The following is a 19,073-nucleotide window of genomic DNA, read 5'->3' as shown; positions in this document are numbered from 1 at the left end:
TCTGTCTCCTGTCAACAAAGGACAGAAACGGTATGCACCTAACAGAAGCAGAAGATATTAAGAAGAGGTGCAAGAATACACAGAACTATACAAAAAAGATCTTTATGACCCAGATAACAAAAATGGTGTGATCACTAACCTAGAGCCAGGCATCCTGGAGTCCAAAGTTAAGGATGCATCACTACGAACAAAGCTAGTGGAGGTGATGGAATTCCAGCTGAGCTATTTCAAATCCTAAAAGATGATGCTGTGAAAGTGCTGCACTCAATATGCCAGCAGATTTGGAAAACTCAGCAGTGGCCACAGGACTGGAAAAGGTCAGTTTTCATTCCAATCCCAAAGAACGGCAATGCCAAAGCATGTTTAGACTACTGCGCAATGTACTCATCTCACGCTAGCAAAGTAACGCTCAAAATTCTCCAAGCTAGGCTTCAACAGTACATGAATCGAGAACTTCCAGATCTTCAAACTGGATTTAGAAAAGGCAGAGGAACCAGAGATCAAATAGCCAACATCCTTTGAAAAAGCAAGAGAATTCCAAAAAAAGATCTGCTTCATTGACTATGCTAAAGCCTTTGACTGTGTGGATCAAAACAAAGTGTGGAAAGTTCTTAAAGAGATGGGAATACCAAACCACCTAACCTGCCTCCTGAGAAATCTGTATGCAGGTCAGGAAGCAACAGTTAAAACCAATCATGGAACAATGGACTGGTTCCAAATTGCTAAAGGAGTACATCAAGCCTGTATATTGTCACCCTGCTTATTTAACTTATATGCAGAGTACATCATGAGAAATGCTGGTTGAAGCACTGGTTGAAGGGCTGGATGAAGCACAAGCTGGAATCAAGATTGCTGGGAGAAATATCAATAACCTCAGATATGCAGATGACACCACACTTATGGCAGAAAGTGAAGAGGAACTGAAGAGCCTCTTGATGAAAGTGAAAGAGGAGAGCAAAAAGGCTGGCTTAAAACTCAACATTCAAAAAACTAAGATCATGGCATCCGGTCCCATCACTTCATGGCAAACAGAAGGGGAAACAATGGAAACAGTGACAGACTTTATTTTCCTGGGCTCCAAAATCACAACCAAGAAATTCAAAGACGTTTACTCCTTGGAAGAAAAGCTATGACAAACCTAGATAGCATATTAAAAAGCAGAGACAGTATTTTGCCAGCAAAGGTCTGTCTAGTCAAAGCTATGGCTTTTCCAGTAGTCATGTATGGATGTGAGAGTTGGACAATAAAGAAAGCTTAGCACCGAAGAACTGATGCTTTGGAACTGTGGTGTTGGAGAAGACTCTTGAGAGTCCCTTGGACTGCAAGGAGATCAACCCAGTCAATCCTAAAGGAAATCCATCCTGAATATTCATTAGAAGGACTGGTGCTGAAGCTGAAGCTCCAATACTTTGGCTACCTGATGCAAAGAACTGACTCATTGGAAAAGACCCTGCTGGGAAAGACTAAAGGCAGGAGAAGGGGACGACAGAGGATGAGAGGGTTGGATGGCATCACTGACTCGATGGACATGAGTTTGAGTAAGCTCTGAGAGTTGGTGATGAACAGGAAAGCCTGGTGTGCTGCAGTCTTATGGGGTTGCAAAGAGTTGGACATGACTGAGTGACTGAACTGAACTGAACTGTCTCCTGCATTGGCAGGAGACACAGGTAACAATAGAGTATCACTCCTGAATAGAATTACAGGAGGTTACTAGAAAATTAGAAGAAATAAGCTCCACTAAAAGAGTTGAGCAAAGTCTATTTGAAAGGTCATGACTTTGCTCAAAACTGCAACTTTAGGTCATGGATGAAAATAATGCTCCCTCATTTTAGATGCATAAAGGAAAAAGTCTGTATGTGTAATGCTTATTTGCCTGTGGGTTGCATCTTTCTTGGGGTATTGGGTCAAAACATAAATAAGAACTCAATATTTTCTTATTCTCAAACACCCACAAGGAATGGGAGGGGACAGTTATATAGGCCTTTCTACATGGATATAATCATACTCTTCTGAAAATAGAGGGAGCACTCCCAAAGACTGGTTGGGGACAGGAAGAACCCAAATCCTGGCTCATCTTCTTAAGGGGCCATTTTGAAGATCAAGATTGTGGATTCTGACCAGTAATGAGAATTTGAGAATTATATTCACTATATCAAAAAGCCCAGTGAGAAATGTAGACTTAGTGGCAATTGAGTTGTACAAGTGAACTAAAGGCCTTATGTCGTTTTTACTTTTTGAGAGAATTATAGCAAATCAGTGCAAAATTATAGGCTATGTCACAATTGTCTTGAAATGATTAGCATGATACAGGTTTTGGATTGAAAAAACCCAACAAATTGATTAAATTAATATATACTGCTTAGTTAAGAGGCAAAATCTTTCAGAATCACAAGGTCCCTGGGGACAAAAGCAACTGTTGTTTTAAAGGACAGAGGACCACTTACTCATTTCAGCCTCTTCATTTCACAGCTGGGTAGCTAACTGAGGCTCAGAGAAGTAAAGCATTCTGCCAGAGTTTCTACATGAGGGAGCCAGGTCTAAGAAATTCTTCCCACTCTTGTGCTTCCTTCCTCTGAGATGTTCCTAAGTTTCAGCTTTCCTTCCACTATCAAGTACACTCTAATATATTAGTTACTATTAATTTTGATAATTTCTGTGGTTTAAATTTTGGGAAACATGTCAAGCAGCTATCACAAAAAAATCTTAGATAACAGTCATAATAAAAAACATGGGGATAAAAGACAGTATTTGAGCTTGATAACTTTTCACTAGGCAAATTCTAAGGTATTCAAAACACCAGTAGGAACTTGTTGGATATATTTTTTAAAGATGACAGATCACCTCTCTGTATCAACGATGTCTACATGGTTATCCCTAGCCCCAGTTTCCCTTCCATCCGAGAGCCAGATGTGCCCTCTAAGTTAAGGGGCTGGGCAATCAGACGAATCCAAATGGACGGGCACTCTGCAAACAACCATGATCAGTGGTCTGGAAGACTAGCGAACCTCTCGAGAATGAGGGAAACATAAAAGTCGTGATGATTAATTACAATATATGCTAGTTGGTTGGATATGAGATTAAAACAAAGAAAAACAAAAGAAAATTAGCAATTAAAAACAAAATAGCTATCAAGGCCATTAATGGGATAATGGGGAAATCTGAATATGGACTATGTATTTAAGATAATGCTGTTTTATCATTCATTGTGAAACGTCCTGAATGTGTGACAGTTGTCCTGTGGTTATGTAGGAAGATGTCCTTGTTTATAGAAGGTGTTTAGCAGCGTAGAGAGGGTGACATGATATATGCACCTAACTCTCAGAGAGAGAGAAAACAGAGGGAAGGAGGGGAGTGGGCAGGTGCCTGAGTGGGCAGAATGCAGGACAGGCTGTGTCATTCATAAACATGCCAAGGGGTGAAAGGTATGTGTATTCAAGGTACTAATTCTTGCAACTTTGCTGTAGGTTTGCCATTTTTCAAAATGAAATGCTGGGGAAGACCTCTGAGTGCCAGGAAGTAATCTGTGTCTGTGCACAGCTGGAAAGACGGGAGCCCCGAAAGCCAAGCTGCTTTGTATACTGCACGGCTGCAAAAGGTCTCTGTGTTTTTAAGATCCGACAATGTGCCATCAACCAAGGGAAAGAGGACAAGTCAGGGTGTCTGAAATATTTATGGGTTAAATTTCTTCCAGTGGGACATTATGGCACTTACATGATTTTTAATTAAGAAGGTAAACACCCTAACATTTACTTAAAAAAAAAAAAAACACTTAGTATAAACTAGTTACACATTTGGTAACACTATAAATATTTTGGGAATTGAAAAAGTCAGTAAAAGGTAAAACCATCCTGATTTTAATGTTCATGTACATGTGTTCACTGGTTACTGCTTTGCATTTAATTTAAGACTGCCTTTTTAATAAGCAGAAAATATGCATTTTTATATTGTTTAAATTTTAATATGGATTTTTGTTCAAAACAACACAGACATTCAGGCTACTTGTAAATGATACAAGATTTTTTGCTAATGAGGCATTATGTAGAACATATGCAAAAATCACAACTCAGTCTTCCAAAATAGACCACAATAACAGGAAAAAACATGATTTTAATAAAAAAGAGCAGTACTGGGCTTTTACTTCAAAGCAATTAAGGGCTTTGGATAACCAAAAGTTTATGTCAAGCTGATGCCAAACCAAACTGGTCTATTAAACACATACTACGAAGAGTTTCTGTAATATTCTATGAAAAGGCTCTTTGCCATAAATATCAGGCACCACACTCTGAAGATTACAACTACTTTAGGTTCATGTTTGAGAACAAGGAGTCCAACATTCAGATCAGACTTCTAGAATTTCAAATCTGAAATAATGTACCCGTGAAAGAGAAGTTTAAATATGTTTTCCATTTTGTGATTTTTCTCTACAGTAAATTATACCAAGTCTTATATTCTCCCCAACATTTTTCAACAGTTTTCCATTAGTCTCAAAAAAATTGCTGTTACACATAAAATTCTGAGCTATGTGTAAACATATAAGAAAAAAAAAAGACTTGAAGGCCCTTATTTGAAGTCATTTCTTCAGTTTTCAACAACTGTATCTCAAGAAGCAATATGTTATTCATAGGTACCCTTCCTTCTAAGCAAATAACCAGTAATTTTCAATTTATAAAATCTGTGAGGTAGGGTGTAAGTTGCTTGCTTTCTTTGGTCTCTGCAACAAAAGTTTCTCTAACTGTAATACTTTCTCTATCCTTCACATTAAGTGACAAAAAATCGGGGTGAATAATACAATCCCCTAAAGAAAGCCTTAGTTTACTTTGTAAGGAAAACTTTTCTCTGTGTATATGCTGATGTCTCCTGCCAGCAACGTGTATACTGGAAAATATGCAGACCTGTCTGTTACTCTAGTTCTGCTGTTATCTAGTCCTAGGACTGAAGAACTCTTGGATTTCCCTTTCATTTAACACTAAACACTAGTTCTCAGATGATCATATCCCTTTGGAAGGGGGAACAGCCAACATAGGGTCAGTCTTACCCTTTGGGAATTTAAGAAATACAAGACATTGGGATTTCCTGGTGACTCAGAGGTAAAGAACCCACCTGCAATGCAGGAGACATGGGTTCAATCCCTGGTTTGGGAAGATCCCCTGGAGAAGGAAATGGCTATCCACTCCAATATTCCTGCCTGGAGAACTCCATGGATAGAGGAGCCTGGCGGGCTATATATAGTCCATGGGGTTGCAAACATGACTTAGTGACTGAGCAGGCATGCAACTGAGAAAGTAGTTTGATAACCTTGTGTTCAGCTGTTGAGGAATGGCTCCAAGCTTGGGCTTGGACTAATGCAGTTTTTATATTCAGATAATATTTAAATACAGCTGTTGGCAATTCATTAAAATCACCATATTCAGTGTTGGGGGTCTTTAGCACTGTTCTTCACAAGGAACTATTTCTTGGTTTTCCAAGAAGGCTAAATTTATTCTTAGGGGGAACATGGGTAATTCCCAGGTATTTAAAACCCTGGTTCAAGGCCAGGGTTCAAATCACATTCCCTAATACAAATATAATTCTCAAAAATATTCATTTTTTTTTTTGCTCTGCACTTAGAAGGGTATAGAAATGTCAACATATAGAATTTCATTACATAATTTTACACATAACTTTTTAGGAATAGAAATTAGTAGAGATAATATTAATCTTTTAAATCTCTGAAATAAAAGGTCCACTTTATTTTTTTAAAAAACAAATCTATTATGTATCTTAGCTTTTTCAAATATTACCATGTGAGGTTAGTTTGTGAAAAGAGAATTAAACTCTGATTCTGAAATGAAAAAGTGGAAAATCACGCTTGGTTTTTCAAGAACCTAGTCACATAAGCATGGTATCACTTGGTAAGGGGAAAACTAAACAGAGAATCTAGGACTGGTTTAAAAAAAACATAGAGAAATAGAAGAAACAAAAAAGATCTAATAGTCATATGCAATGTGTAGATCTCATTTGGATACTCACTCAAACAAAGAGCAAGAAGTCACCTTCAGAGAGGCTGGAATATAAAATAGTTATTAGATGGTGTCAAGGAATTGCTGTTAATTTTGTTAGGTGTGATAATGGCATGGTGATTACGTTTAAAATTCCTTATCAGACAGAGCAAATATACTAAAGTATATACAGGCGTGAGGACATGATATTTGATATGGGCTAATTAATTAAAGAGCGTGAAGGTGGAGGAAAGATGAAGCAAGACAGGTTAACATGTTGATAACTGTTAACGCTGAATGATGAGCACATGATATTTCAATATATTACTCTTTCTGCCTTTGGATATGCTTGTTCCAAACAAAAAAGAAAACGGCCAAAAGGAAGAAAATAATCCAAGAAAGAATACAGTAAAAAGGTACAGTCTTATTGGAAGAACAGCATGGAAGCACAAAAATGAGAAGAGGTATTAGAAACCAACAAATGACAAAAGAGGATGGGAAAGAAAACTCTACATAATATCCAACATCAAAAATGAAGAGGCAGGACTTCCCCGGTGGTCCACTGGCTAAGAATCCACCCGCAAGTGCAGGGGACACGGGTTTGATCCCTGGTCTGGGAAGATTCCATAGGCAGCTAAGTCCGTTTGCTGAACAACTGAAGCAGAGACACCCTAGAGCCTGTGCTCCTCGCATCCTAGGATGTGCCTACACATCCTAGAGCCAGTGGCAACAAGAGAAGCCACTGCAGTGAGAAGCCCACACACCACAGCAACAAACACCCAGTGCAGCCATAAATAAATACTTGTTAAAAAAAACATGCAGGGGCAGCAAGGAGACTACTGAAGGGCCCCAATGTCACCATAATGACCAGCATAATTCAATGCAAACTCTGAATGTAGGAGAGGTAACATCTTATGGGATGGAGAAAACGGGTACTGCACTACAGAATTGACTACCTTTCACAGGTGGGAAAGAAGCTTGAACAAGGTTGGGCTTATTTACAAGGTATGCTAACAGCTGAGTCCTTGTCCCACATATTTTTCTTGGGAGGTACAATCAAATGGTCTTGGAGCTTCCTACGGGCTTGGTAAATGAGCAAAGGGAACAAGGTGAGGCAGAGTAGGTTAGGGAAAAATGCCATTAGATTTGAGCTGTTGATAACAGTAGGTCTGGAGCGGGCTTATATGAAGAATGCTAAGTAACAACATGATTTTTTAAATAGACTAGACTTATCCTTCTATGGCACATGATAAAATATTTTAAACTAATTTTGACCTTATCAAAGTGCTATTTCTATTTTAACATACCTTTGATCTGTAGCCTGCTGTTCTCGAAGCTGAAGAAGAGATAACTCCATTTCATTTTCTTTTCTCCTCAACTGAGTTTTCAGGATCTCCGCCAAGTGCTCTAACTCTTCTATCTGGCCTCTCTGTGACTCAATAACATTTTCTCTGAAATAAAGAATCTTTACAAGAATTTGTAGTTTGAGGCAAAATCTGCAGGATTTAAGATCAGTACAAAGAAAGTGCTTCATAGTAAAGGGTAAGCAAAAGTTAAAAATTTTAGCTTAACTGCTTCTGAACATAGTGAAATAGTAGCAGATTAAATCTGATGATTTGGGAGTACATATGGAAGAATTCAAGGGCTTCCCTGGTGGCTCAGCAGTAAAGAATCTGTCTGCCAATGCAGGAGATGAGGGTTCGATCCCTGGTTCGGAAAGATCCCCAGGAGTAGAAAATGGCAACCCACTGCAGTGTTCTTGCCTGGGAAATCCCAAGGGCAGAGGAAGCTGGTGGGCTACAGTTCAGCGAGTAACAAAGAGTCTGACATGACTTAGCGACTAAACAACAACAACAAAATGAAAGAATTCAAGGTACTGCTTTATATTAGATAATGTCGTAGGCAATGGGTTAAACTGCAGTTCAATTCAACATAGTATTTATTGGTTACTTACTATACACTCTATGATCTGGTCATCTTCAGATAATTTATGCACCTTTGTTCTTTTATATGCACACTTGCCTATACCACCCAAATTAATGCTTCATAGAGAGAAGGCAAGAAATTTGCAAAACATAACTTAGTGGTCTTTGGTTTATATTTTCTCTCTACCAGGTCTGGCAGCATCCCAGTGTACTGAGCCTCAGCACTGGTTTGAACCCTGGCTTTTCTGCTAACAGGTAACAAGGTTAGGCTAGTCTTTTAGTTTCATTCACAGGCAATCATTACTGTAATTGGTATTTAAAATATTCAAAAGAAAAAAATTAAGCCCATATTATTCTTAAGCAGCTATCTAAAATATGATATTCTTTGTCTCATATTTTCTCTCATTTAGAATTGTGACTTTTTGATGATCCAGGTGAAGACCTGTACTGTAGATAAGGTAGATTCTTATCTTTATTTGTGTGACTTACAGACACTGAGATTACCATGAGGCTTTCATTAACAGAAAAGTAAGCTAAATGTGGCAGAAGTAACTTTTTTGAAACCATAGTATGATGAAGAATGAAGTACCGTAGAATCACAGTGAAACAAAATCTGAAATCCATATGTATTTGATAGCTTCAAACTTTTAAGCCACTCCCTCCAATTCTTTTTTTAAACCACAGAAAGGCTAATTAATTCATGATCTAAAAAAAAAAAAGAAAAAAAAAAAACTACCTGTAATTCTTCTGAGAATGAAAATGTTGCCTCTAAAGCTTATGCTATTCTAAATGACTGGCCTTTATGCCATTCCTTTGAGGGGGAAATTATAATAAAGAGAACTATTCTCTCTATATATGCTTCCATTGATGCAGTTGGTTAAGATATTCATTTTCCTCATTGTACTGCAAGCATGTTATGAAATACTTGTTCTTGACTCACATATTTAGCTGGAGGAAATTTTTTGTATATAAACCAATTTTGTTTAAAAAAAAGGAGAGGGAGGGATCAAAAGAGACATGATCAATATACAGTGGTCTAAAGTGATCACATAAAGCATACATACAAATTTCTTATTTCTCCTCTGGCTTCTTTGAGTAAACTGTTGCCATATTTTGTAGGCATGGGTTGCACAGTTTCTGCTACATCTGTATCTTGGAATTTAATACCTAAAAATAAATTAATAGGATCATACAAGTGAAGTTAGAAAAGAAGGACCCTTGATTTGCTATCGTAAAGAAATCTGTAACATAAGTAAGTCTCTTCCGTACTGAGAGATGCGGGCTCTACAGTACAGAGAATTAGACATACATTGCCAGAGGAACTGTTAGATCTCAGCCACCATCTGGCATTAAACAAAGCACAGCACCAAGCACTGCTCATTCAACAAATTCTACTATAAACCAAATTACCCAGAAATACTTTTATTCAACTTAGATCTAGAACTTCTGAAGTAAATTCTGAAAGAACCAATGTTTGAAATTTAGGTCTTTACAATATAACCTGAGGTATGAAGGAAAAAGTTTTCAAAACCATGATTTATTTTTATTTTTTAGTATTTTTGATAAAGGTTTTTTGATTTCTAAATTACTCATTCACACCATTTGACTTTATGTTCTGAACCTTACCCTTATTTGTGTGACTCATAGATACTGTGAACATAAGTAAAAATGTTTCCCCTATTTTGTTTTACCTTAATAAGAAAATCCATATTTCAACAAAGGTAAGTTGAGATCATTAATAAGATTCCAAATAAAACATTTTGTTGCTAAATGTTTTAAATACAATTTTGCTTATAAAAATAATTATATGTAATTTTTATAAACCTAATCCCATTGTTAAAAAAAAGAGACATTCTTTTAGTTATAAAAGTTACTTCACACTTATAGAATAATTAAATGATTAGCTTTTGGTAAATAAAGTGAATACAAAGAAAATTTTAGTCTATATGAGTAACATTTTCAAGTCTCTTCTGTTCTTCTGTTCTTCAAGGCTCTTCTCTAAGGAGACACTTCTATCAAACAATTTAGACAGCAATTCATAGCACTAATACCTTGTCATGCTAACCTAATATTTGGGCATTGTCTTTATTTAGTACAAACAGATCATAGGGATCATCTTTCCCAAGTCACAGGTGACAAAACTAAGGTTCAGAGAGGATAAATGACTATTTAAAGGTAAAAAAATCATGGGAGACCTACCATCTCCTGACCTTTCTTCTAATCTGGTATTATCACTCCATTTTACAGATGGGGAAAATGAGGCTCCGGGAAGTCAAGTGTTCTCTTGATGTAAACAGCTAATTAGCAGACGAATGTATTTTTGATTTATAATTCATTATGATTACTTTGATTATATTCAAAGCCTATTGCCAAGTTCACATAGCTCGGAGTAGCCAAGCCCTTTCATCCAGCAGCTGCCTCCTGCCTGCATGGAGGCCTTATTGACTTCAAAGGAACCCTGTCTAGGGAACAGATAGTGTTCACATTTTGGCTTGCAGAAAAAAAATAGGACAAATTTTTCTCTTTTTCTGTTCAGATGGTGTTTTTTATTCCCTCAATGAATTGAAATGAAAGTTTTACATGATTTTTTATTTCCCTAAAAATGTTTGGTCTTTACGTGAAGCACATTCCAAACAAAGATGAATTAGAACTAAAATTCTATTTCCTTCCCTGGTAGTTGTAATGAAAAAAAATTAAAATAGTTATTGACTTTTTGCTTCATTAAAAATAAAGTCTGTGGGTGGAGAGAGCAATTTTTATTAGAAATATGTAGGTTCTGTGTATATTACTGAGTCTTCTATATGCAACTGAATTGCATTGTAAGCTGGGTAGGTTTTAGGTGATTCATTTTCAACATAAGGAGAGTGATTGACCAATGATGATTTTTTGGAGTTGGAAGAGACTTTTACGGTCACTTGTTTACATCCTTTTATTCTACATGCAAAGAAAACTCAAGTTCAGAATCACTAGAAGACTTGTCCAAGGTCACCAAGGACACAACTTTTTAAACCCCTAGTTATGTGCACATTCCATGCTCAAGCTGCCTCCCATGATGAGAAAAATTTAAATAATTCTGTAAAATGTATGGAAGGCCTTTGGACAAAGAACTTAAGTGTGATCATTCAGAACAACAGTGTGACCATATAAGCAAACTAGTGGTTTCTCCATTTGCCTGAGTCAATGCGATTTTCATCACTGACTATAAAAACCAACTAAAACTCAACTAAACCTGTATTTTACGTAATTTTGTATAAGCTTCTTTTCCCTGTTAGGATGAATACTTATGTTCAATGTTTTACTAGACAAATTTGAGCATGATCTAGTGATTCTTATATAAAATGACCTTCATGTTAATGTGATTTTATCAAAAAATCAGAAAAACAATTTTTTTCTCTTTTGAAAGATGCTTAAAAACATGAATAATGTAGAAATAAAACTGTGTGTGTGTGTGCATGTATGTATGTATGTGAATGTAAAACAACCTATTAATTTAGATTTAATGTAAGCTTTAGTTTACCTTTCCTGGGGCATTCCTGTAAGCCTGCATTTTCATTCATTCTTCTACGCCCGGTGTTAACACGAGACTGCACATAACTATACGGAGTGTGCCTGTGACCCTGGATCTGAAGTTGCTGCTTGGTTGAAATTAGTCTGCTTTTGAGGACTTCATTTTGTCTTTCAAGCTCATGAACTTTCTCTTGCAGCTGCTCAATCATTTCTTCCATTTCCACATCTCTTCCCAACCGCTTGGGGCCGCCACCAACCTGTTCATATCTTTTCTTGTCATTAACTAGCCGTATTAACTTGGTGGCCATTCTAGGGAAATAATAAAAAGATGAAAAGGAATGTGAGAAGTCAGCATAAAATGCATTCTGTTGAAAGGAACATAATCACTGTGAAGACTTCAGTGCAGAACCTGAATAATAAATTTCAGGTTTTGATGTAACTATTACTGCCTGTGAAGAATCCTTTGATGATAATTGAAACCACTGGGCAACAATCTGCTTTATAGCACTGACAAATAACAGTTTCCTAAGGCTTATCATTTAAGGTTAGTAAAGAGAGGACACATATTTACTCCATATGTTCCTCAAATGCAATTTTTAACGCATGACCTTATGTAGGAATGCTGTATGCACTTAAATGTAGCTACAGATTGTGGATGTGGTGGGTTATATCTGCAAGCCACAGTGAGTTAAAACTTTTCAAAAGTGTATTAAGACTATGCAGCATTTAGGTGATATACTGTTTTCAGTTTCTCTGGGATTAAGGTATATTACAAATATAAAAATGTTAGAATGCATAGATACATATTAAAAGCCCAATGAGAAATTAAAAAGAAACCCAAATGCACCATTAAATGTTGCTCAGTGCTCCAGCAACATGCCTGTTTAACGGTAGAAAATAATTAGACACAAAAAAATATTATTTCAATGTTGCTTTTAAATTTAGACATACACCGTGCGTTTGACATCTCAGGAGTTTATACCTTTGATTCTTTTAAGTTTTGATAAAAACTGGTTAGACAGAACAAAAGACAGAAAGGGCACATGGGGGTGATGTAATATACAAGTACAGAAAACATGCTTGACAGTGAATGGAAAAATCTTGGCAGTACAAGAAAGAAAAGGTGGCTTTGATGAGAGACACAAGTTCAAGACTTTACAAAATTGGTCGCACATCTTCAATAGCTGATTCTAGTTTATAGTGAATCTATTTTTATAAAGACCCAGACAGGAGATTGAAAATAAAAACACACTTCATTTTTCTTTAAACGGAGTTTTGCTTTATTTTAGCCTGGTTATGGACAGAAGCTTTTACTTAAGAGAACAAAAGTGAAATAAAAAAAAAACCCCTTAATAGCTTTGGGATGTCATAGTACAACCTTTTGCTGCCCTGAGCGGAGTGCTCTGTAAAGCGGTAGTAATACATGTCTATCTACACTTCTGGCTACTCGGCCTACAGCATGTGGCCTGGGGGAGAGCTATGCATAACATAATCAGTTAAGATTGTTTTCTCTTTCCCTTGAGGCACATCCATTAAACATGCTTTATAAGGGATATAGGATAATAAAAACCAAGATCCAAGAGTACCACAAACACCCTAGTAAAATAATCAATGGATTAGTCCCTTTTCCACCTAATCCTGAGAAGGATATATCATTGGGAAGTTTGGGCAGGTATTGCAACCCAACAGAGCCATGAGTGCTAGCCAGCCCTCTCGGACCCTTAGCCTCACCAAAGGCAGCTGCCATAGAGAGATGGTGGCCACTTAAATGACACATCAACCTAATACCTGAATCTTCTGTTACACAAAGACTTTCACACAGAGATAGAGATTACGTTCAAAAGAAAGAAACAGATTTAATGTGAAAAAGCAGTCAACATCTAGAGAAAAGTAAACAACTCCAGTTTTTAAGGCAAGAGGTGTACACCCATAGAGAGGCTTACAATTCCTCCAAAGATATTGAAGGAAGCTTTGCCAAGAAAGGAAAGATTGCCTCTCTTTGTCCGGTGATAGCAACAATATTCATTTGATTATTTTCTATTAATGAAATAACTGATCAGGTAAAGTTTGAGTACTTCTTTAGAAAGGTAGTTTTTCAAATCTTCATTTATTCTAAAGTAAGTGAATCTAATTATATCTTAAGGATAAAGTTCTACACATGTATCTACGTAGTGTCAGTGGTGTGAAATCGAGAAGGAAATTAGAACTTTGGGTTATAATGGTCATTGGATCAATATTCTCAGAGCTGAGTAAAATAAACTCCCTGGGGGTTCAGTGGCTTGAACAAGCCACAGGCGAGCGGCAGAGAGATAAAAGAACAGATGCACACAACTTGACTCCTAGCACAGTGCTTTTTCCATTAAACTACGTAGCTCATTATTAAGTTGTTTTCTACTTTCTAGCTAGGACAAATTACTAATGAGGTCAAGGTTGTGAATTTAATTCTTTTACTGACCAATTAGGTTTACAAAGAAAAAAACTGTTAAGCAGTCACAGACTAAATGCCTCATTTAGACGGGGTGATGGCTATGTTACTGCTCAAGAAAACAATCAGGCAAGTGAGTCACATGTCTTGCAAAAAGCCATCATCATGACTCAAAAACCAACTCAAAGTAAAAGCTCTGCACAAAGCAGGTCAGTGGGTCATTAAAACAAAGTCCACAGAGTAGAAACTGACTAGAAGTCAGTTCAGAGGCTAAGTTCCTCTAGAGGCTAAGTTCCAAGCAGAAAAAAATAAAGTCTATCTTCCTTCTTTGATCACTGTCTCACCTTTCCATTGGATCTAGAACATGAATACAGATCTGTCCATGCTCACACATGAGAATGAACTTTAAGTCACACATTCAGAAAACAGCAAGTGTTCCTGAACAAGAAAGAATGAAAGATATTTATTCTTAAGAAATAGAAACTGTGCATACAAAAGTGACAGTTTCTTCAGAAACAGTAGACTCTTTGAAATAAATATAGATTCTAGATTAATCCAAGCAAAGTAAAATATGTTCCAGATAGTGATGTTTTTCCTTAGTAAACCCCAAATCTTAAAGGAACATGCATTCTAACAAGTTAGAATAGCTAATTACTTTTATAAACTTTCATTTCAAATCAGGATGTTTAGAGAACAGATGTTTTGGTCATTTGCTTATTAAGCTATAAATATTAAAACAAAAGTTACTTAGAGATATGATACATTCATGGCACTCACAGCTATTAGCTCTTTCTTTCAAATGGTAATTTCAGACATAATAAAAACTCATAATCTTTTTGGTTTATTATACTAGTTTGTAAGATTTTCCATTTTTAAAATTGTATTTATTTACAAACTGGCTTGCTCCAAAAAAGATTCAAGGTGGGGTTTTCAAATAAGTTTATAGAAAAGCATATCCTCCAAACTTCACAGAGTCAGGAAAAAAGAAAAGCTAAAAGCTTTTTATCATAACCTTTTAATTTTATCCTCTTGCTTGCGGGCATGCTGTTTAAGTGAAATGTTCTCATCATGCAAACGCAAGAATCTGTCTTCCAGTTCCTCACGACTGATACGTGACACTGCTTGGCGAGACTTCATTGTCCGTGTTGTTGAAGTTTCTGCAAAAACGCCAAGGTAATTAACAGTAGGATTCCTTAAAAGAGCCTCTAAAAACAATAACTGTTGACAGCAACATAATCTCTGATGCTTTAGAAAATGTTATAGCATTGCTCATGTCACTGACTGGACCTAAGAACAAAAATCTTTGCTATTAATACTTTATATGCAATATTAAGGATTTGAGTAACAATAGTTTCCATTCAAAAATGTATTCAAATAACCGTCTTTAAGAGTATAAGACAGAGCTCTGATTCAATAAAGACTTTTCAATTGGTATGCTGAATGTTGGAAAAAAACTAAACTAAAGGGTATCTGGAAGTATTTCTTTCTTTGCAAAGGTAAGAGTTATAAGAAAAACAATATGATTAAGATATTTTTCTGAGTTATGGGTGTTGAGTTATAGAAAATAAACCATAAAATCTGCAAAACCAAACAAACAAAAACCTTCACAAATCATTTATAAGCTATCACATATTTTAAAATAACTTTTATACCTTTTAGCAGGTGTGTATGATATTTCTTTTACATATGCTTAAATTTGATATTTTCCTGTGAAGCTGGTCAATTTTCAACAGTCCTCCACGAGAAACAAAGAACAAATGGACAAAGATTAAAGCCCTATGAGGAGGTTACTGAGGGCAAGAATTGAACTTAGGGTATCAAACACTAAAAAATAGCCTTGCACGCTTAAAATTTCTTTGTATTTGAATCCCCGATATTCCACTAAAGATCTAAAGCAAAGCTGATACAGTCTTTTAACTTTAACAATAAAAGCTGTACAAATTTATTTTTTTCAATGAGTAATATTTTGACCACCTTTCTTTAGTACTTCAAGGTGGCTACCTGTAACACTTTAACAAGCCTGTAAAGAAGACTTAGTGGAATCTATTTTGCATCCTAGGCTTCTCAGTGACAAATGCTGTGGCATACCAGCATGGCTGACATACTCTACACGCAAACACAAACACAGCTCTACCCTCTAAATTGTTCCTTAAAGCAGTACATTTCTTTTTCAATTTGAAAGTGCTTTTTAGCTCCATAGCAACCACTAAGTGATAAAAGGACAAAGAAAACCTTTAATGTGTATTAATTTGATAAAACAAAGTCAATATCTCTTGGATAAACAAACCATTTAGAGATACTCTACTTGAAAGGCAAAATTTTTTAAATATGGCATTTCCTCCCATATAAAACTTAAGCATAAAGAAACATTTTAATGGTGAATGTGATTTAAACCAGGCAATTCACTTTGGAGGCTTGGTACTCTCTGTGTAGATTCTACTGATGTGTGGAATTTTAAGAAGATGATTTATAACAATTCTTTATCAGAACAGAGGGGGATTTTACATTTTCTATGAGCTGTTGATAATTGATGCATGCAGTAAAATACCATATGTTGTTCTAAATTCTCCATCTTCTTGTTTAGTCCAATCAAGAGCTATATAGTTCCTTAAATGGCTTTGTTTGTATGAATATCAGAAATACTTTAAAAGTAAAGAAGTTACTGATCAAAGTTCATAACTGTAATATATAACAGCTGGCCATACCTTGCAACCCTTCCATGCCAAAGAGATTTAGACCTATATCTTTCACAGGTAGGTCTCCTGCAGTCTCATCAGCTGGACCAGACATTGCCTATCTGTGGAGAAGAGAAAATTCAAATAAAATCTTTCCAAGTTGTAACATTAACTATGCAATGGAATGAACCGAATAAAATGAATAAGGCACTAGAACTTTAATGGACATCTTATTGCCCACATGTGCTGCTTGAAGAAGATGAAAGCATCTATTTTAAAAGTAATACTACATTCAATCACGGAGCCGGTGTGCCTTTCAACAGTATATTTCCTATAGTTTGCTGAGGAAATGAGGTAAGATTATCATTCTTCCTTCTTCTTCTTCCTCTGTTTGGGAGAAAAAAAACAAAACCTTCCCCAAATTTAAGACCTCTTCTCCATCCTACATCCCTTTCTCTGCTCCCCAAAAGAAAGCAGGTATGAAAACACTTCAGTCAGGAACTTGATTCAAATGGTTGTTCTATTACTTACTGGCTGGTCAAGTCATAATCATGTGGAGAAAGCAATTTAATCTTAAAAGAGGAGAAAACAACACCTCTTCTCACAGAGTTATTTTAAAGGTACATGAGATGGTAAATTAAAGGCATTTAACACATTTGCCTGGGATGTTAATGTCACTTGAATACTAATCTTCAGCGTGATGCACAAAGGAGTTGGTAGTTTCCTGAGAAAGAGGTTTCATAAATTCACCAGCTGGATGTGTTTTTGTTGTGTCTTTTGTTGCCATGAAGCCTAAGTCCCAGGGCTGCCTACATCCACGTACATGCTGATCAGCTAATTCTGGCATTTTTACAGTTTCTGTTCTTTACAGAGATGCATCATAGTAACTTAGTTTTATATGTGGATGTGAGTCATTCACACAATGTTTAGTAAAGCAAAGAACCAGTGAAGATGGCCTAAGGCAGAGGTTCCCAATCTCTAGCACATTGGTCCTAGAATACAGTCTGAGAGAATAGAGCGATTTGTCTCATTCACCTCTGTATTCTCAAAGGCTGGGACAGAGCTGGGCACATAGCTGGCATTCATTAAATAGTTGTTGAATGAATGAATGGAGTCCTTGGGGCTTCAGGGTCTGGGGTTAGAGGTGGTTTCCAAAATCTTGTATGCATTATGTGTATACGCATCATCTTTTAGAGACAGGGTTAATAACTTTTATTATAACTTATCAACGTTGCAGACCATTGAGTTTTTACTGTGACGTAAACAACTAAAGACATATGCCTGGGAGATCATCTACTTCTTTCGGAAACACTCCTATAGGAGACGACAATTTAGGAACCAAATTATCAAGAAGTTTAAACACAGGACAACTATGAAAATGATAACTTTTCCACAGTAGAATTATGGTGGCTTTTATAATAATAACAATAATGAAGGTGATGGTGTTAACATTAATTGAATGCTTAGTAAGATGTGCCAGGCACTCTTGAGGTTGTTACTCAAATGTGTCCTACTTTACAAATGAAGAAACCAAGACACAGCTTAGGGAACTTGCCCAAGGTCACACATCTATGAAGTATCTGTTTGGCCCTATTTTTGATGGTCACAACTGGGAAGCAGGCAGGTGGTGTTACTGGCATCTAGAAGTCAGAATTGATGGTAAATATTGCAGAGGTCCCCAACCTTTTTTGGCACCAGGGACCGGTTTCGTGGAAAACAATTTTTCCACGGACCAGGGTGGGAAGGATAGTTTCAGGATGATTCAAATGTGTTACACTTACTCTGCACTTTATATTTCTATTATTATTGCATCAGATCCACCTCAGATCATCAGGCACTGGATCCTACTATAGTGTACAGGAACCACAAAAAAGAATTATCTGGCCCCAAATGTTAATAACGCCAAGGTTGAGAAATAATGCATGATGTTGCAATGCCTCCCCAACCGTTTCATACAATCATTCCTGGTTCACTATGTGCCACTCACTGTTCTCTAGATTCTTCAAATCCATGGCACCCTTGCCTTGCTCAAAGTCTTTGCACTAGCTGGCTCCTCATTCTTTGGGGCTCAGCTCAAACATCATTTTTTTTCTGAGAAGCCTTCCCTTACCATCCTATGCTACTGTACTCTTCCAACTTCAGCACTGTTTATTTTTTACAGCCATCATCTGTACTTGAGATTATCACGTGTGCAAAGGAAGTCGTTTCAGTCCCATACAACTCTGTCCGGCCCTATGGACTGCAGCCTGCCAGGCTCCTCTGTCCATGGGATGCTCCTGGCAAAAATACTGGAGTGGGTTGCTGTGCCATCCTCCAGGCGATCTTCCGGACCCAGGGATCGAACCCGCATCTCTTCTGCCTACTTGCATTGGCAGGTGGGTTCTTTACCACTAGCGCCACCTGGGAAGCCAAAGATGATCATATTTACTGCTATTTACTATCTTCATTGGTCTTCCCTGGTGGCTCAGACGGTAAAGAGTCTGCCGGCAATGCGGGAGACCCGTGTTTGATCCCTGGTCGGGAGGATCCCCTGGAGAAAGAAATGGCAACCCACTCCAGTATT

At 36.9% G+C, this 19,073-nt stretch overlaps 1 protein-coding gene across 3 annotated transcripts in view; it reads right to left on the bottom strand.

Moving 5' to 3' along the window:
- Positions 1-19,073, bottom strand: part of RPGRIP1L (RPGRIP1 like) — a 97,060-nt gene that overhangs the window by 77,065 nt on the left and 922 nt on the right. For all 3 annotated transcript variants that reach the window (XM_043434802.1, XM_043434803.1, XM_043434804.1), the window contains exons 2-6: positions 16,541-16,632; positions 14,848-14,992; positions 11,421-11,719; positions 8,968-9,070; positions 7,286-7,429 (exon numbers count right to left, since the gene is read on the bottom strand). In XM_043434802.1, coding sequence (XP_043290737.1) covers positions 7,286-7,429; positions 8,968-9,070; positions 11,421-11,719; positions 14,848-14,992; positions 16,541-16,625 — 776 coding nt within the window. In that variant the 5' untranslated portion in view covers positions 16,626-16,632. The remainder of the gene's footprint in view (positions 1-7,285; positions 7,430-8,967; positions 9,071-11,420; positions 11,720-14,847; positions 14,993-16,540; positions 16,633-19,073) is intronic.

The sequence above is a fragment of the Cervus canadensis genome, chromosome 18 (assembly GCF_019320065.1).
Source record: "Cervus canadensis isolate Bull #8, Minnesota chromosome 18, ASM1932006v1, whole genome shotgun sequence".
Lineage (NCBI taxonomy): Eukaryota > Metazoa > Chordata > Mammalia > Artiodactyla > Cervidae > Cervus > Cervus canadensis.
Note: the sequence above shows the minus strand (reverse complement) of the source record. Positions and strands in the feature narration are given on the sequence as shown.